This window comes from Pecten maximus, chromosome 6 (genome assembly GCF_902652985.1).
Source record: "Pecten maximus chromosome 6, xPecMax1.1, whole genome shotgun sequence".
In the NCBI taxonomy this organism is placed as follows: Eukaryota; Metazoa; Mollusca; class Bivalvia; order Pectinida; family Pectinidae; genus Pecten; species Pecten maximus.
Genome location: NC_047020.1, coordinates 15312026 through 15333439, shown reverse-complemented (window position 1 = coordinate 15333439; position 21414 = coordinate 15312026). Strand labels below are relative to the sequence as shown.

Here is a 21414-nt window from a genome sequence, read left to right as displayed (position 1 = left end):
CCATTGTATACTACCTACAGTTCAAGGTGGCATTCGAGTAGACGATTGATCAAGACCATGTTACATATACAAGTATGTCAAAATACCCACTTCACCATGTCAAATAGATTAAATTGTGAGTATGATAATTGAGACATGAAATTGGACATACAAAAGGTATGTGTATGCTAACTTAGTTTGATATCCGTCAGGTAGTTAAGTCATTACTCACTTACAGATATGATCAATATTGTACAAAAAGATCTTAAAAGCTTCAATGTCAGTCTGACATATATTTTATACACTAATTCAGTATTCAAATCCACGGGTAATTCTATTATCTTTTTTGTACTAATGTGAGATTAAACTCCCATAATCATTATGGAGAAAATACACAAAATTGGTGTTACAAGTAAAATACTTAGTCAAAAGTTAACAATACAAGTAGTTAGGCAGATATGACAGGAGATTGTTAGTAAAATATACTATGGCACTGTAATGACTTCAATAGAAAGGCAAAATAGCTACGTTAATATTGAATTAAAAGTGACATCATTATGATTAAGTGTAAAACAGGCTTTCTTAAATATGTAGTCTGATATGACTATCATCTGAAGGCACAAGGCAACAAGGAAACACAATCACATACATTTTTTTATGAAATGAATTAGTATCATTGTTGTTGTTATTTAATATAGATTACAGTGGACGAGTTTACTCATGTGAACAGACTGACCTGTGTTTGGAACTGCAAATTTCCCATGATGGTAATCGTCCGGTCAATTCAACGCTAAACCAATCAAACCTTTACACTATTAGTCGGTTACAGAATTCACACGTGGATGCTTCTCAAATCCATTTCTGTTGATTTCTTCTTTTCATTTGATATACGCACACTTTGTAACATGAATGCTAATCCTATCACGGCTTTCATTCCTTGTCTATACTATCTGATTTGCTTGATTGACTTCACAGTAACGCAATTACTCCGCGTTTTGGCGATAGAGAAATATTCCTGGATGTGTTCAACCCACACACTAAATGGGTATTACCAATATATGATAGCGTAAGAGAGAACGCCCGTCGGCAACTTGTTTGGAATTTCTTATATCGACAACGTTTTACAATCATTAAGAGTAGAAGGTATGTTGTGTATGACAGGGAATGGAAGGTGGTGCCATTTAATTTGTTTCTTTTTTACGTTCGAGTAAAATTGTTAGGAGTCAGTTCGTAATCCACATAAAAGGTTGATCGGGCATGGACAAAGGTCATGACTGAATGTATTGGTTAACGGCAGATCATCGAGGTCACTCACGCGGCACAGAATGAAAATAAAAATATTGATGTTGGTATAAATACACGTAGTTTGCGTCGGCGTGTGGTTCCTTAGATATGTATACAAAGCCTTCTATAATATACCTACTAAGCAACAGAAACTTAAGATAAATATGCTGAGCGGTGTGGTAAGGAAAATACGTCGGTTGATATAACATCCCCTAATACATCACTTAATATTGGCCTTACTTCATTTATTTTAGTATGTATAAGATTGATATTAATTTTGTTAGGAAGCTGTGACTATTATAGCTGTGTCAAATAAGATATCTACATTTCTTTAAATTTAAGTTATAAACAGGCATTAACCACTGAAGATGTTTTACCTCGTCGTGTTACAATTGGTTATGTCGTGTCACCTGATCAGGTAACTAATGATGTCTTACCTGATCAGGTATCCCTTGGTGATGTTTGACCTGATCAGGTAGCATTTGTTGGGGTTTTTTTTTTTTGTTGCCTGTTCATGTATTCTTTGGTGATATTTTACCTGATCAACTATCCATTGGTAATATTTAACCTGATCAGGTAGCGTTTGTTGATGTTTTACCTGTTCATGTATCCTTTGGTGATATTTTACCTGATGAAGTATTTTTGGTGATGTTTTACCTGAGCAGGTATCCATTGGTGATGTTTTACCTGATGAAGTATCCTTTGATGTTTTACCTGAGCAGGTATCCATTGGTAATATTTAACCTGATCAGGTAGCTTTTGTTGGTGTTTTACCTGAACGTTGATTGTGTTTTTATTTATCAGTAACGCATAAAGAAACCACAGAATTAGTTTGTGTGATATTGCATTAAGTGAGTTATGCATCATTGATTAGGTTTTACCTTTAATGTGTGAAGACACATCTATTTTTGATTAGGCTCGGTAGGGTGACCTATTACCCAAGATAGAATCTGTTATAGGGTTGTATTAGAGGCTATATTTTCTGTACATTATGTAGGTTAACGACCGAGGTCGAGATGTTTATGTATTGATAATAGTCATAATGAGAAAATCACAACTGTAACACACACGCATCAGTGGAAAAGGTATCCTGTCTTGTACCTATACATTGGAAATTGTACAAAAACTGTACGAAAGCAGAAAAGTCATGACATTTTAATCAATAGTTAACCACACTATACCTACCACAATATGATAATCAATAATCCCAACAACAACAATAATAACAACAACAACAACGGGATTTATAAATACATAGAGACGCATGGAAAAGAACTATTGGTTTTCTGGAGGTATAAGTGCCTTCGAATCCATCGATGACATATAAATCAATTAACGTCATCTCCTAGAAGATAGAGCTAGATAGCGACAACGAGGTGATAACGAGAAGCTATGACTCCAATCAAAGAGGTTGATATGAATACATTAATCACACAATGAAATAAATCAGTATCTCTTACTGAGATTGATGTGGCGAATAAACAATAAAAAGGTATATCTGAAGTCTCCATAACCGTTTTGCCATAATGACCAAGCTTACTTTCCTCTGATGTACATAATCACCAACTGTTCAGTTATTTAAGTATCACAAAATTATGTGACCATAGTTATCGATCATGTTTTTCTCTGAGAACAAAGATATGTCACTTAATTTAAATGACGTTGACAGATTACCAAAGGTCAGCTTTAAATCTAAACTCCAAAATAACCACACATAAGAAAACATTATATCGTTGTCTCCTGATCTATTCAGCTAAGAAATCATGTCGAATATTCTGTGATCAAGTGGAAATTCTTATTTCTGCTTATTTTGCTTTACCATATTGCAATGATCTGAATTCCCATTCACAAACTATTCAGTGTTGTTCTTTACAATTAATTTCTAAATATCCTAATTTGTTTTCAACAAAGACCTGTTCAACGTTTCTGTAGCCATATTTCCAGTAATATGAACACCTCAGGGAATATTAGTGTCACTTCAGTAAATATGTTAAGGTCACAATGACGTCACAGAATACAGTAGCACGGGTTTGACTGATACCAACTAGGCCATAGACTGATGCCTTAACAACTCCAGGTGTATGCTGGTTTTCGACTTATCTGTACTCTATTATCTCGTTGTCAACAGTTAAGTCTCTTGTATAAAACCGAACGTGATGTTAAATGACAGTCATTTTGTATTATTATTATTTACACACCTGTAACATTCAAATTGATAAGTGTCTTGTAAAACCATACACTTTCCTTGCATTTTAACTACACATGGAAGTATTTAAGAAAAGACTTACAACACATGAAAGTGTTTAAGAAGGGAGTGCAATTTCTCTCATATCTCGCCATGCTGGATAGAGTTGGCCCATGTAAGATAGCTATGTAAGATAAATCTAACTTACATAGCATTTCACGCGCGCGGATAAATCTGCGTTCAAGGGGGACAACTCTCACAACGTCGTCTGCTTGTGTTCACATCCGACAGTCCTTATCGTCGGTGTCGGTTTTGAAACGTTGGACTTAACTATAAAAATACATACATTCTTAGATAAATATATATCATATCAGCAGTAAATCAATAGGGCTACACGGTTAAACGATTAGACATTTCATCTGAGCGAACATACATGTATAACTCCGTTACTGTAACAAACAGTTAGACTACGCCTCAGGCCTGTTGTAACAGTTACAGACAAATACAGACTTGCCTACCCGACAGATTTGTCATTTGTCATTAAAAACGTGTAAACACACACAATCACCTGGCAATGACAGGAAGTACAATACAAGCCATACATAAAAAAATATAAAAAAAAAGATAAAAAGTAATGTCAAACGTCACAACCTATGAAATGATTCCGTTTGCGTCAGCAGGGGGCCCTGGAATTTGTTTCTACTGTACTGTCAGTAACTGTTAGGCCTACTCAGTAACCTGTGTATTTGGAAGTTGGGAATTAGCTCTTAAATGAACGAACATTCGGTAAAAATGACACCCCTCGATGTTCATATAAAAATATTTATTTTAATTGTAACTCAGAGTCTATATTTGTGTAGAGTAACCATGAAAACTAACTGCCATCCTAACGTCACAGGACCCCATTTGGTACAATTTTTACACATTTATTCTAATATAGAAAATACTCACGTGAGAATTTCAAATTAATGTTGATATTTTACTAAGACAACCTTTAGTACTTCCAACCGCATGATCAAAAAATAAATAGTACGTGATAGCTATTTATAGATCCGCTTTTTTTGTGTTACGTAACTTCCGGTCTGGAGCATGCAGAGAGGACCCCATTTGGTACAAAGTGGTGAGACATCGATTTTTTCAATTATTTCCAAAAATATCATCAATAATGTGAGCGATTGCGATGGTAATACATATATTATTACTTATTACATCAGTATTTTTCCAAAATATCTGTCATTTGTGTATAAATACCATAGCTGGAAATACAAATATCCCGGCCCGTATTTCCCGTATTTTTTTCCATTGAGCTCGAGTCCACGTGGTTTCATTGAACGATGTTTTGTGACAAATATCATAAATGCACATGTATGTAAAGTGGTTTCACAATTTTTTATAAGTGGCAATACATTATACTTCTTTTAGGATGATGAAAATTGCATACATTTTTTTTTATAAATAATAGATTACTAAATTAGAATATTGAAGTAAGGGGCACTTGTCGCTGTCAGGAGTTATGTAGAATGGTCCTGCTGCTATATATATCCAGTGAGGACATTCCTACTAGCCGTCGGGCAGCTCAGATGTATGTCTACAGGATACATATTGAACCACAGGGACGTTACAATATAATATTATAAGTATGCATAAAATGTATAGGGGTCATATCTGATCAGTTTAAAGTTATAAACATGTTACATTGCAGGGTTTTTGCCAGCTATTTTGGGAAAGGGTCCCTGAACAAAAATTGGGAAAAGATCATCAGCATTTTCCACAAATTGGGAAAATACCATCGGTGTTTCATCAAATTTGGGAATATATTATAAAATTGGAAAAATATATGAATTATACAATCTTAGCTGTTTCTTTTCATAACATTTGTACAAATGAATACAAGTCAGCATCTCTTTTCAGGATATTTGTTTTAATCAATCAGAGAATGTTTAATTTTCTGTCTTTAGTGTGCTTAAACTCATTAACAAGCTTGTCAAGAGTGAAATCAGTCAGGTTGGAGATCGTTTGAAGCAGCTGCCCGACTTTCAGATCGGGAATTACCAGTATTTCATTTGAAAAAGCTCGTAACTTTCATTAAATCTTTCGAATCTTTGAGCAAAATCTTCTGTGTGTAATATTTGGAATTGTGTGACATCGTCCCGAGTCCAGTACTTGATTTGACCTCGGTAAATAGAACGAGTCAACGTACGTAAACGCTTTGCATTAAACTCCCTTTAAATGGGCGATTCAAACGCAGATATGATATGACTTCAATAAGACTATCCAAGCGCATGCGCGAATCGCAAAACCAACAACAACACGATGACTCACGGTAACATTTTAACGTTGACAAAATAATGACTGGAAGCTCGTATAAATCCAAATTTTTAGGTTGTCTTATGTTAACAGCGATTGGGAAAATACAGACCGGAATTGGGAAAATATAGACCGAAATTGGGAAAATATGTGCCAATTTTCAATTGGGAATGGGTCCGTGTACCGGACCCAAAATATGCCTGGCGAAAACCCTGCATTGAGTATCATTGTCCCTGTGATTGAACAGTTATAATATAAAATAACAAAAATACAAAGTTTGTTTCATGTTGGTGACTATCAGCTGACTATTACTGGCAGTATCATTTATTCATTTTGCTTTCTTTTGTTTATTTTTTCCCCGGGGTAATTATTGAAATGAAATATTACAAGAAAAACCTTTAAAATGACAATAAATTTATTTTAATCAATCAATCAATAAAAACACTCTTGATGGAAAGTCAAGAAACCGTATTTAAAATTGAATACATGTATTTAAAACATGATGACATTAGCACAAGTGTTATTCTCGCAACATAACACGAGTAAGATTTAACAAGATATCACAGTTCATGTAAAAATGTCAACAAATTAATTTGAATATAATTAGATTGATCACTTACATCATAGAGGAAGTTAGGATGAAATGAAAGATATTGAATTGTTGAATAAATGTACTAGTAATTCTCACAAGTGTGACTAAAGAAATAGTTATAATACTATTGTAATGTACATGTATATATAGATTATATGCTAAAACACTAATATAGTGTGAGTTAAGAACATTCAATCAACAGAAGTGAAATTAAAAGTTAACCATATTGTTTCTCAACTTGCAGGGCACATTTGGCAACACCAGGATGAATCTGATGCCTTCCTCATTTCAAATGTGCGGTACACTCTGGGTGGCAAACAATATGCATGAAAGGACTTTTTACAGAAGTAGCATGTCACCCGATATATTTCTTCCTCTATCGGAGAAACAAATTGGTGATACTTGACATATAAGCATGCCGTGTCCCTCTGGGGGTTGTACCATCCTGGTCAAGAGCCTTGTCAAGTGTTGGAAATACAATGTAGCTCAATATCTGACTGAACACAAGTACTGTGACTGGTGTCCTGACTAAGAGCTGAGAATGGCTCAACATCAACATTCATGCTCTTCATGATTGAGGCAGTCCTGGTAAAACCAGCAGCCACATTAGGTACCAGCGTATCTAACCCAAAGGATATCTTCCTCCTCATCATTACATCGATCCCTGATGTTGCAAATTTTGCATGTAAATATTTCTTCTGCAAGTTCATTGCATTTGTTCTGTAGATGAAAGATTAAATTTTGAGTTAAACCATAGCCGTGTTGTTATTTGTGTGTAAAAAGGTTCTAACTAACAAAACAGAGCCTTTACTGCTCAATTCCCTCGGCAGCAATGCTAACTTAGGAAGCCACTTTATGATATAATCAGTCCCTTATTGTCCTGTTACCTGTAACAATCAAAAGTAATTACAAGAGAGTGAGTGACCGATCGCCATCTGCAGAGGTGTTTGTTTCCTCAACCCCACTGGTGACAGCTAGCCTAGAAAACAAGAATGGTCAGGTAGTAATTAAATCATTATTAAGACCAACAAAAGAGGATAAAGCAATAGTTATGTCAGTCATAATTGGTTTACTTACAAAAACAACCGAATGCAAATCTGACAGAACACCAGGAGAGTTCCGAGTGTCTTTGTATACACTATAGTTATTGACTGAACCAGAAATGGGTATTTATTAAATTAAATCCCAACATGGATTTCAGAAAATATATTTCAAAATAAACGCTTAGGATTGAAATTATCAGAGAAAAATTCTCTTTAATTTTAAAGGGTTAATGTTGTAATAGAAAAGATATTTCAAACCTTTTTTTTCCCCCAAAATATTGATGATTAATGAAAATTGTTTTAATAAGAATTATCTTTACCTTTTTTCTATGTTGAGTATTTGTCTGAATAGACATTCATTATAGGATGATATTGTGAAGATTTTTTTTATACTATTGGCTTACTATAAATTATTAAAACTATCAACTTCTGAAGTTCAATGTTTGTGTCAGATAAATAATTGAAAATTAATTAGGCATTTGTCTTTTATTCATTTGTTTTATTGTTTAAATATAACAAATCAGGAGATATATATGGTAATGTACAGTAATCAGATTTGGTTTGTTTCTTTGTTTATAAGGGACATAACTTGTTGAACATCTATATGAAGGACACCTCTCTTATAAAGGACACTTGTCTCTTAGGTGTCCTTTATACACAGGTTCGACTTGTACATTGGGTTTTCATTCATTAAAACTAATAATAAATAATATGTTAGAATATGTTGCATACTCCGGCAAGATCTTGTTCAATATAATATGTTGATCAATTTTATCACTTAGCCGGCCTGTTCATGCATGTGTTACAGTCATGCCATAAGTAAGGACATAAAGACTGAAACAAAAGGGTGGGCTGGGCATTTTATAAATGGGGTTATTTTCAGAAAAAAAATTGGTTCATGAGAATAATTTGAATGGAAAAAAAATTGGGGAGTCCCAGAGTGTTTTAGGTGTTAATAATCAGCTTGGTGGGAATGGGTGAATGTAAAAAAAATATATATATATTCATGTCATAAATATTATATTAATTTGTATTTATTTTTTCTTCATGATAATATTGCTAATGATAATGTATATCATTGAAAGGAAATGGTGAATTACTTTTTCTCCAATGTACAGAGAGGATATTTCCCATTTATGCATGTTAAAAGTATAAGAAGGATTATTATGAATTAAATTATTTATTGAATTATTTCGCTTCAGTTTTCAGTGAATGCCCCTTTATGTTAAGTATTCATAGTAAAAGGGAAATAACTCTTAATAAAGGCCTTAAAAAATCCGGACTTATCGTTGATCAAGCACCTGTGAGAGTGTATTAGAGATCAACTTCCGACATGCGCACAAATAGTTTTACTGCAATGGCGAAGCGGGGAAGTTCGAATTGCAGGTACAGCACACTGAAAATGAGTGTATGTTCACTTTATAAGGCAAGTACCTGTGTAATACGAACAACGAAGACTTTTAGGACTATAAGAAATCATTTGGAGTGATAAATGTGCCGGAAAACATTTCAAAAGTTGATATAACACTGTCGTCGAAAGGCAAAACTATGCACAAAACGGATGTTTTCCTATAACTTACCCATTTCAATATCTTGTATTAAGCAAGCTGGATCGCTGCATACCTCAAAATTGACGCTGAAATGACCGTTTATGTTTACATTATGACGCCATAAAATCTTGGGTCATGGAATGGACATGCGAGGATTTGGGAGCTATTTTATCAAATTTTGTACCAAATGGGGTCTTGTACCAAATGGGGTCCTGTGACGTTAGCCTTTCAATATGATCATCGTTATCGACTGACCTACCTTCGTCATTCCATCAAGACAACCGGTTAAACACATATAATCCTATGTCACAGAAAAGATCGAATACTCGTATAGAGTCACTGTTCGCTGGTTCACACACGAAGTTGCCAAAATCACAGTGAATTTAAAATTACCAGCCACGAAACATCGCCGCGTCATGGCGATCGAGATCGACATCACTCTCAATATCCTTGAACTATGAATGGAATTCCAATGACAGTCGTGACGTCATGCAGTGACGTAGTATTTTATAAAAAAAAATTTGACTTGACATTTAAAAGTACAGTATGTTCTGTGAAATGATTAAATATGTCGAGGTGCAAATCAAATTATATGTGAAGTTGGAAAACTCATTTCAGCGTTGGCTTTCAGTATTGTTGATAGAACTTCTTTTTCTCGGATGTTGACAATTTGATCACGGCCACGTAAAAGTCGGTCAAGTTACGGTAATTTTTATCGGCGAATTGTTCATTCGTTCATCACTTAACCACAAAATGAATGAAATTTGTGTGCAAACATAGTTTGTCAAAATAGGGTATGGTCTTTCAGAATATCACAAGTATATTTAGTAAAAACGTCAAATAAAGAAATTAAAAAATTGAAGAAAATGGATGGCTGAGGGACACTTTCGCCAGAAATTCGGTAATGATATGAGAGAAAAAGACTCTTTCATTATGTGTGTATGTAGGATAGGGATATTCCACCCTCGGGATCACAAAATGTGGTAAAACCCTCGGCAAGCCTCGGGTTTCACCACATTTTGTGACCCCTCGCGGTGGAATATCCCTATCCTACATATACACATATGAAAGAGTCTTATAATCTATCTTAAAGTGTGCGTTAGTTTATCGTGCGCTGCAGTCAATACGACAGCATGGCAAAAACATAGCCTATACATGCCATTTCATTGTTAAGTTTAATTTCGTTATTTTGGCTCAAACGTTGGCAGTTTAGGATAAGAACCACCAGTGAACTTGTCTACAGTTCATATTATTACATGCTCTATACTGAAAATAAGTGTCTGTTGTGAATAACGGTTCCATCAATGGTTGTGACGTCCATGTAATAATTGACATGATAATCTTTCACAGATAAAGCCGGCAAATGATATATGTTTGTCTTTTTATCAATTGATGTTCTGCCTCAGATTCAAACGTATGTTAATATAGAATGGTCAAAATAAGGGGAAATAAATATTATCAAAGTTAAATGGTGAATTGTAATAAGCTTATCATGACACAAATAAGCTCATTATAATATAGCTTGGTTTATTATAACACAAATAAACTCATCATAACATGAATAAGTTCATAATGACATAGATAAGTTCAACATGACACAAATAAGCTTTTTATGAAAAAAATAGCTCTTCATGACACAACTAAGCTCAGCATGACACAACAAATCTCATTATAACAGAAATAATCTCATGATACATAAGCTCGTCATGGTACATATAAGCTCATCATAACACATATAAGCTCATCATGGGACATATAAGCTCACCATAACACATATAAGCTCACCATAACACATATAAGCTCATAATGACACATATAAGCTCATCATGGTACATATAAGCTCGTCATGGAACACGCTGTGCAGCTATCGCGTGTGTTTCTGAATACAGGCTGTAGTACATGTGATACCCGTATAAGATATTGTCTGTTTGTAATTGGTAGTCGGCCAGTACAGCGGTAATCTACGATAGTATCTATGTGTCTACAATGGGTGGGCGAGTGGCAACGGTAATCTAAGATATTATCTATGTGTCTACAATGGGTGGGCGAGTGGCAGCGGTAATGGACGGGTCGAACAGTGGTTACACACTTGCCTTTCACCTAAGCGGGCGGGGTTCGATTCCCAGATCGGACAGGAGAAAGTATGGTGTCCCTTGCCCGACTACGTGGTCTTTCTCCGTTTACCGGTTAAGAGTGATTAATATAAGTTTATATAAATAGTTTCGCAATTGTTGCAAAATAGATAAAGTTTAAATTTCAATAGGCTGCAAAATGGTATTTAAACTTTCCGCTTTTAGCAAAACACTTACCCCAAAGTGAAACAAATATCAACAGATTTAAAGTGTACATAATTGGAAAACGATATGCAATGGATTTTATAATAAAATAGTAATAAGTCAATAAGTATTTGGATACGTGAAAAAAATATATAAATGAACAGACTATGTAAATTATTCATGTCGCAATAATGGACAACAATAAAGACGAAAATTTGAATATGAAAATAATATTATGTACAAATATTTAAACGAAAAGCATAAGAATAAACCAAGCTTACCGATAGGACCCTGTATGGATGTATCGTACACAGTACTTACCAAACACTGGTATGCACAATATCAGTCATTTTGACTTGGGACTAAACCAATTTATCAACGAAACAATGCCGTATGTCCTGAATGGAAGTGTCGTGAAGGTTCACTTGCTCATTGTCTCATCTAAATTCGACACGTGTTTGACTTCGATGCCAACAAGCAAAGCTCCAATACTGAAGTGAATATTTTGGCCATATATTTAGACAGCCAGCTGATAAGTAATCAATAAGTTGACGTGTGGCTGATTTTTCTGTATGGCGTCAATCAGCAGATGATTTATACTTATGAGAAGTCAAAAAAGACCCGTGATACATTAATTGAAAATATGTCATTAAACTGCTTTTATTATATGAATGGTGCTTGGTAAATATTCGCTCGACCCTGCCGCATATCAGTTCGTCAGTTAGTTAAAATCCAGAGCTTTAAAGGCTCGGTTCTGTTTAGTAAACAAACAAGGCAATGAAAAGTTTAAATTAGGCTATAGGACATTGTTACAGAGTTTTATAGCACTATTGGTATATAATACAGCTATGTATCACTAAAGTTTACGGCGGGAACATCAAAGAGATTTATCATCAGGTATATTACACCACGAGAGGTATTAAATATTGTACCTAGCTGATGACACTACAAGGTACCATATTAATGGTTATTTATAGGGACATTGGACTCGTATGACACATATCACTACATGTGATAAAACTATCTGACGATAAATATTTATATTACAACAATACAGAAGAGCACATTATCGTTAAAACTTAAACTGAATTACATGTACAAAGAAATATAAGAAACGGGTGTCTTTATATGAAATACATCACTGATTTTGAAATCTGTGTTTAGGTGTTGGTATTTGGATGTATGATCAAGTTTAATCAATAGATATACATTGTGCATGTAAATAAAGATGTTTGTTTAATACCAGGCACTTAACGACTCAGATATAAATGTATCCAAAAAATAAATGGTTTGTGTATATCAAGTGACACACCACGGTCAGGATACCAGTGTCATGTTTGTATGCAGCTGATTTGATTAGGGAGTACGTAGCAACAATATGACTAAAGTACATGTAATTGAACCAATTTCAAACTGAATAACGTTATATAACCAATTCCGGAAACGTTTCCGAATTTTAATATAAAACGAGACACAAAAGCAAAGTTAAATTAGTAATGTGTAAATGTTCATTAATTTTATTTATTTATTTTTAGGGGGAGAAGTAGGTTGAGGGCTGTATAACACTGCCTTAAGGAATGTAGATATTCTAATGTACAAAAGTGATTATTTGCCGAATAAATCCATATTGATTACTGACCCCAATGCTTTAAGGAAAATATGTCGGTTCTTAGATAGCAGTAGATATGGGAGGTAACTTGCCCTTAGCCAAGATAACACACTTAGAGATAACATATCGTAAGGTTTACTGTAAGAAGTCAAAACAGTCATCATTAATCATGATCAAGTATGTAAGGATTAAAGGAATAAGTTTAACGATAGCTTTCTCTGTGTAAATCATAGCATTTCTACAATCCGATGAAGGGCTAAAGTACTTGTAATCAATCCCAACTCACTTTCAACCATAGTATTTATATGGCTTAATTTGCCCCTACTCAGACATGTTTACGTTATTCAGTATATCCAATATATATATATAGTATCCAAATAGCCATTCTTATAAGTATACCCAATGGATGTTTGTATGTTAAATACTGTCGGTGTACAATTAAACCCAGTAGATGTTTGTTAGTTAAATAATGTCGGTGTACAATTAAACCCAGTAGATGTTTGTTAGTTAAATACTGTCGGTGTACAATTAAACCCAGTAGATGTTTGTTTGTTAAATACTGTCGATGTAAATGTAATATCCAAATATTCATACTTTAAGTAAACCCAATGGATGTTTGTATGTTTTAAAAACACTGGCGATATTAATTTAATAGCCTTACGTTAAACGTGCATGTACGACAGCAAAATTCATCAACAACAAATTTTTGCCTACGTAGTTTGTTTCAGATGATGATATGTGCAAAATAAGGTGGCGCTGGGGGTTGGGGTGGGGGTGGTGGTCCATATAAAGATGGTGAACATTATATAGATTTAACATAGGAGGACAAAGCAGCTTATGATATAGCAATACAATGTACATTCGCATGTCGCTTGTGCAATCCTTATAGCTAGAAATGACGAAAAATAGCAGCTATTTCCGTATATATTCTGTAAAAATAGCAGCTATTTCTGTAAATCCGTATATATTATATCTAAATAGCAGCTATTTCCGTAAATATTCAGCAAAAAATAGCGAGTATTTCACTTAATATTCCGTAAAAATAGCAAGTACTTCAGTGAATATTCTGTATAGATAGCAGCTTTATTCCTAAAATAATCTTTAAAATGAAATTATTATGGCATAGATTCAGTAAAAAAAAGTTAATTGCACTATCGACAGAACTGTAGTTTATAGATTACTACGATCAATAATTGACACTTTTGTCTATAAGTGCATACATTATCTTAAAACATACTACAAGATTTGTTACTAACAAATAAAGAATGAAAATGTATAATGATAGTGTATATTAGTATTTATATATCACGATTTCGGTTCCAAACCTCAAAATAAAAAAACCCATCTTATTTGCAAATAGAATCAGATAGCAAACAAGGCCGCTGCATTAATAAACCATGATGAAAACATTTAGGCAGACAAAAAATATTTTCTTTCAAAATTAATATTGTATTAATAGCTACATAGTTTATGTATCTACCTGGTTATACCTTTGGTACAACAATAAATTTATAAGAATCACTTTCTGTTTAATTACATTAATAAACTAGAATAGAGATCGGGGAATACAAAGATTATATACTAATATCATAATAATGAATACCATCAGTAATTAATCTCTTATTCAAGAAAAAAGAAATGTTCCTACGGGGAAAAATTCAAAACAGAATATTTGTTATCAAGTAATAAAAAAGAATAACCGCTTACCTGATTTTTATGACCCTGTTCCGAAGTAATTTGTATCCAAAATGGGTTTTCCTTAGACCTCCTCTGTCTCCAGTTAGCTTACGGCTAAAAGCCGCTTATTTTCTTAAAGATAGATTTATACATAATAATGTATATAGGTTTAATTCATAGCGGTTTACGCTTTGAAATCAAACCGAATAAATAAACTGTATACGTTTAAATGTATGTACAGTATTAACATTAAGTAAACAAAGAAGTGTTAACGGACTACATTTAAACCGTAAGTATCCTACAAAATAACTCGTTTAATGAATATAACATACATAGATAAGTTTAATGACACTGACGATTCCGTCACGGAATCAATACAAGCACTGGTGATTTGTACAGGACATTGACTCAGTTTGGTATTTTTGAATGCGCTGTTACATTACATGCCAATCATTGAGTAACCAGAGAAATATATCTGTCCAATTGTGCTATTGTCACATTAAGAATGCATTTGTCCTTTTCAAGGCCATGCTATTATTTACGAATGCCGTTAATTACCCAATGTACGTCAAAGGGAACTCTGAGTGACTCCACCCCGGTTCACACGACCTATAGTTCATGTAGGAAAGTTTATAACAAACATCTTTAAATCTATAATTTGTGTAAGAAGGTGACGTTTTATTATCTGAATATCTAAACTGAATGCATAAGTTTTAATTTTTTTATACAATTACCTTATCTCACACATTAATCTGAATATCTAAACTGAATGCATAAGTTTTATTTTTTTTATACAATTACCTTATCTCACACATTAAAACATAAATTAATGGCATTTCAGCGTGTCTCGTCTGAAAAAAAAGAACATACACATGCATAATTAGTGTCATGTTATATCAATGAGAATTTCAATGACAGTATTACACTAACGGGATGTTTCTGAGATGGGCGACTCTGTAATTGTCATCAGATATTATTTTGGCCATAATCTGCGTATAGTTACTTTAAAAGTAAAAATCCTCTGTAGCGACCATAGTCTACTCTTACTTTAGAAGTAAGAATCCTCTGTAGCGACCATAGTCTACTCTTACTTTAGAAGTAAGAATCCTCTCTAGCGACCATAGTCTACTCTTACTTTAGAAGTAAAAATCCTCTGTAGCGACCATAGTCTACACTTACTTTAGAAGTAAAAATCCTCTGTAGCGACCATAGTCTACACTTACTTTAGAAGTAAGAATCCTCTGTAGCGACCATAGTCTACTCTTACTTTAGAAGTAAGAATCCTCTGTAGCGACCATAGTCTACTCTTACTTTAGAAGTAAAAATCCTCTGTAGCGACCATAGTCTACTCTTACTTTAGAAGTAAGAATCCTCTGTAGCGACCATGGTCTACTCTTACTTTAGAAGTAAGAATCCTCTGTAGCGACCATAGTCTACTCTTACTTTAGAAGTAAGAATCCTCTCTAGCGACCATAGTCTACTCTTACTTTAGAAGTAAGAATCCTCTGTAGCGACCATAGTCTACTCTTACTTTAGAAGTAAGAATCCTCTGTATCGACCATAGTCTACTCTTACTTTAGAAGTAAGAATCCTCTCTAGCGACCATAGTCTACTCTTACTTTAGAAGTAAGAATCCTCTGTAGCGACCATAGTCTACTCTTACTTTAGAAGTAAGAATCCTCTGTAGCGACCATAGTCTACTCTTACTTTAGAAGTAAGAATCCTCTGTAGCGACCATAGTCTACTCTTACTTTAGAAGTAAGAATCCTCTGTAGCGACCATAGTCTACTCTTACTTTAGAAGTAAGAATCCTCTGTAGCGACCATAGTCTACTCTTACTTTAGAAGTAAGAATCCTCTGTAGCGACCATAGTCTACTCTTACTTTAGAAGTGAGAATCCTCTCTAGCGACCATAGTCTACTCTTACTTTAGAAGTAAGAATCCTCTGTAGCGACCATAGTCTACTCTTACTTTAGAAGTAAGAATCCTCTGTATCGACCATAGTCTACTCTTACTTTAGATGTAAGAATCCTCTGTAGCGACCATAGTCTACTCTTACTTTAGAAGTAAGAATCCTCTGTAGCGACCATAGTCTACTCTTACTTTAGAAGTAAAAATCCTCTATAGCGACCATAGTCTACTCTTACTTTAGAAGTAAAAATCCTCTGTAGCGACCATAGTCTACTCTTACTTTAGAAGTAAAAATCCTCTCTAGCGACCATAGTCTACTCTTACTTTAGAAGTAAAAATCCTCTCTAGCGACCATAGTCTACTCTTACTTTAGAAGTAAAAATCCTCTATAGCGACCATAGTCTACTCTTACTTTAGAAGTAAGAATCCTCTCTAGCGACCATAGTCTACTCTTACTTTAGAAGTAAAAATCCTCTCTAGCGACCATAGTCTACTCTTACTTTAGAAGTAAGAATCCTCTGTAGCGACCATAGTCTACTCTTACTTTAGAAGTAAGAATCCTCTCTAGCGACCATAGTCTACTCTTACTTTAGAAGTAAGAATCCTCTGTATCGACCATAGTCTACTCTTACTTTAGAAGTAAGAATCCTCTGTAGCGACCATAGTCTACTCTTACTTTAGAAGTAAGAATCCTCTGTATCGACCATAGTCTACTCTTACTTTAGAAGTAAGAATCCTCTCTAGCGACCATAGTCTACTCTTACTTTAGAAGTAAGAATCATCTGTAGCGACCATAGTCTACTCTTACTTTAGAAGTAAGAATCCTCTCTAGCGACCATAGTCTACTCTTACTTTAGAAGTAAGAATCCTCTGTAGCGACCATAGTCTACTCTTACTTTAGAAGTAAGAATCCTCTCTAGCGACCATAGTCTACTCTTACTTTAGAAGTAAGAATCCTCTGTAGCGACCATAGTCTACTCTTACTTTAGAAGTAAGAATCCTCTGTAGCGACCATAGTCTACTCTTACTTTAGAAGTAAGAATCCTCTGTAGCGACCATAGTCTACTCTTACTTTAGAAGTAAGAATCCTCTGTAGCGACCATAGTCTACTCTTACTTTAGAAGTAAGAATCCTCTGTAGCGACCATAGTCTACCCTTACTTATGTAGCGACCATAGTCTACGTTTACGGTAATACAAGTCAACCATTTCCCCCAACAGGGTTGAATTTGTCTTCAATAAAATATAGGCTGATCTTGTACGGATGTCAATAAATGCTTGTTGATAATGACGTTGCCTCTTTCTCTCTCCCATTCTTAATTCAAGTTTATTTTTAATAGAGACCGGTATATTGTGCATGTAAGATCTGAAATTCCTATCTATGTACAGTGGTCCCCCTCTTATGAGACCACCTATAGGACAGGCATAGTCTACTCTTACTTTAGATGTAAGAATCATCTGTAGCGACCATAGTCTACTCTTACTTTAGATGTAAAAATCATCTGTAGCGACCATAGTCTACGTTTACGGTAAGTTTATTTTTAATAGAGACCGGTATATTGTGCATGCAAGATTTAAAATTCCTATCTATGTACTTGTAAGCATTGCCGAGTCCGTTGTCTATTTACCGTATGATAGATTAAACACTATATAAAAGCAAATCGATGTCAGTCAATGTCCACATACTCTGGAATAACGCTTCACTGTTCTCATAATATCGTTTCTCGTGTTTTGTTTTATCTAATTAATGTCCTCGGGTTTTAATTATATAATGAATATAAATATGCACGAGCGTTTCTTCAGCTTCATAGGGAGAAGTGTCTAGTTTAAGGACATTGCTATGAAATTAAATTAAACTTTATTTGTTTCACAGCAATGATGGAATGCATGTAAGTAAACAACTATTTATAGATCATTCTGGCATGGAAAGTTTAGTGTATCATGATGCTTTTTCGTTTCGGTTTTAATTTGCTCGAAAATATACATGTGGTAAGTGTATCTACCCTTACCTCTGGTACCTGAATACAGATGGTGTTGTTTAATTGCTGCCCAACCGTCCTCGTCATCAGCCAGGTCCATCCATTGTCGAGAGTTTTACCCGGAACTCTCTCCGGATGGTGGGTCAGCGGAATGACCAGTCCCTACTCTCCGACGTTACCCGGAACTCTCTCCGGATGGTGGGTCAGCGGAATGACCAGTCCCTACTCTCCAACGTTACCCGGAACTCTCTCCGGATGGTGGGTCAGCGGAATGACCAGTCCCTACTCTCCGACGTTACCCGGAACTCTCTCCGGATGGTGGGTCAGCGGAATGACCAGTCCCTATACTCTCCGACGGTTGGCTTCCAGCTGCTGTCTCCACTCCGTATCCACAGCCATCGTGACTCCCGTTCTGCTTCCTTCTCCAACTCTATATCTGTAGTCTCCCTTATTTCTCCCTTGGTGATGAGGAGGGCTCTGAACCACAGGGACCTGAGATACCCATTTATATAATGACCACCGAGTGGTGTCATTTTTACCGAATTTTAATCTAGCCCTCCAAAACATCTGGAAATGTGTTATACACACTAGGGTAGGCAAAAGTGTGCATAGACTATTTCAGGTCTCTGTGTCCACGATCTCCGAAAAACCACTAAGGTCATTCCCGATGGTGTCTGTCTCTCTCTGTGGAATCGGAGGAATTGTGATTCCCTTTGTGTCCATGTGTTTTCTTCTTGATATCATTATCCGACATATCCTGTATCTATTACTAAATCCCTATCTATGCTTCTCACTTGTGTGTGACTTTGGTACAATCCTTTGTCTATATATACGGTAAGGGACGCGAACCTTACTGAGGTATAGCCCGGATGTATATACATGTATATAGGTACTCTTTCAGTTCACTCTTCATCTACCTGTTATGATAGTTCACTCCTTATCTACCTTTTATGATAGTTCACTCTGCATATACCTTTTATGATAGTTCACTCCTCATATACCTTTAATGATAGTTCACTCTGCATATACCTTTAATGATAGTTCACTCTTGATATAAATGTACTTTTAATGATAGTTCCCTTCTCATGTACCTTTTATGATAGTTCACTCCTTATCTACCTTTTATGATAGTTCACTCCTTATCTACCTGTTATGATAGTTCACTCCTTATCTACCTGTTATGATAGTTCACTCCTTATCTACCTTTTATGATAGTTCACTCTTCATATACCTTTTATGATAGTTCACTCCTCATATACCTTTAATGATAGTTCACTCCTTATCTACCTTTTATGATAGTTCACTCCTTATCTACCTTTTATGATAGTTCACTCTTGATATACCTTTTATGATAGTTCACTCTTCATATACCTTTAATGATAGTTCACTTCTTATCTACCTTTAATGATAGTTCACTCTTCATATACCTTTAATGATAGTTCACTCTTCATATACCTTTTATGATAGTTCACTCTTCATATACCTTTTATGATAGTTCCCTCCTCATGTACCTTTTATGATAGTTCACTCCTCATGTACCTTTTATGATAGTTCACTCTGCATATACCTTTAGTGATAGTTCACTCTGCATATACCTTTAGTGATAGTTCCCTCCTCATGTACCTTTTATGATAGTTCACTCTTCATATACCTTTTATGATAGTTCACTCTTCATATACTTTTAGTGATAGTTCACTCTGCATATACCTTTAATGATAGTTTACTCTTCATATACCTTTTATGATAGTTCACTCCTTATCTACCTTTTATGATAGTTCACTCTTCATATACCTTTTATGATAGTTCACTCCTTATCTACCTTTTATGATAGTTCACTCTTCATATACCTTTAATCATAGTTCACTCTTCATATACCTTTAATGATAGTTCCCTTCTCATGTACCTTTTATGATAATTCACTCTTCATATACCTTTAATGATAGTTCCCTCCTCATATACATTTAATGATAGTTTCCTCCGCATGTACCTTTTATGATAATTCACTCTTCATATATCTTTAATGATAGTTCCCTCCTCTTGTACCTTTTATGATAGAGCATATATAGTCATGATCACCTGTTTTGTGCGTCATGATTGAATATTTTATAACGACTGTAAAGAAATGAGGGAAAATGAATTAACGAAATCCCCCCAAACAAATCGAATCCCTCACAGACACAAACATTTGTATTTTTGTATTATCTGACTTAAAATAACATGTATATTTACAGTTTATCAAGATGAGTAAGCTAATATAACGTTTCTAGAGACAATTTTTGGCTCCTTCTCGTGTGGGTGAAGTACATGTACAGTCTAATTAAAATTAGATTCATGATTCCGCTTCCTCTACCATACACTGCAATACAATCCTGTACTGCAGTGTATCGTAGAGGAGCGGAAATTACAAAACTAATTTTGATTAGATTGGGATAAAGTAATAAAGACTTAAAATGTGGAGTTATGTAGGTTTTTTTTCATTATTTATTTATTATTTTTCTACATTGATAACCTTTTTTTTCTCTTCATGACAAGTACACATAACTGACCTTTTAAAATTATGAATATAATTGTTCCAATATTCAATATAGTAATCATCGCCATATTTTGTAGATTGGGTATCTAACATATTTTCTTTAGAAGAGCATTAAATGTATGCGCAATTACGTAAATGTATATATCGTCCGAAGTTCACTGGAAAGCGTGATCGAAATTATAAATATAAAAATCTTTGGTAGATTACGGTAATAGTCAAACTGTACCGATCAGTTTAAACAGTTGTACAAATAAATGTTATACATTATATAGGGTAACTACAACAGTGATTACGAAACGGAAATTTATATTGATCTATCGAATGTGCCTTTCTGGCACTGACGTGATTTCTTGATCACCAAAGAAAACAAGTAATCCCGAGTCGCTAAAGTACAACTGTACTCTAAAGGGGTAAGTACATTTGTCGCTGTTCAGGGTGTTGGATTTACTCTTGTGAAATAAACTTTAATATTCTAATTGACATTGCCTAAA

General features: G+C 34.6%; 1 protein-coding gene and 1 long non-coding RNA gene across 4 annotated transcripts in view; one reads left to right on the top strand and one right to left on the bottom strand.

Moving 5' to 3' along the window:
- Positions 1-14638, bottom strand: part of LOC117329072 (leucine-rich repeat-containing protein 74A-like) — a 31214-nt gene extending 16576 nt beyond the window's left edge. Inside the window, exon 1 of one of the 3 annotated variants that reach the window (XM_033886786.1) lies at positions 14533-14638. Coding sequence is in view for 1 of the 3 variants with exons in the window: in XM_033886785.1 (XP_033742676.1) it covers positions 716-742 (27 nt within the window). In the remaining 2 variants the exon portion in view is untranslated. Of the gene's footprint in view, positions 1-715; positions 1109-11537; positions 11818-14532 lie in introns of those variants that run through there. The other 2 variants (XM_033886787.1, XM_033886785.1) reach the window with 2 other exon arrangements.
- Positions 4454-7101, top strand: LOC117329074. The gene is made up of 2 exons (XR_004533101.1): positions 4454-4568; positions 6592-7101. It is a non-coding gene; the product is annotated as an uncharacterized LOC117329074 (long non-coding RNA).
- Positions 14639-21414: the final 6776 nt, after the last annotated feature.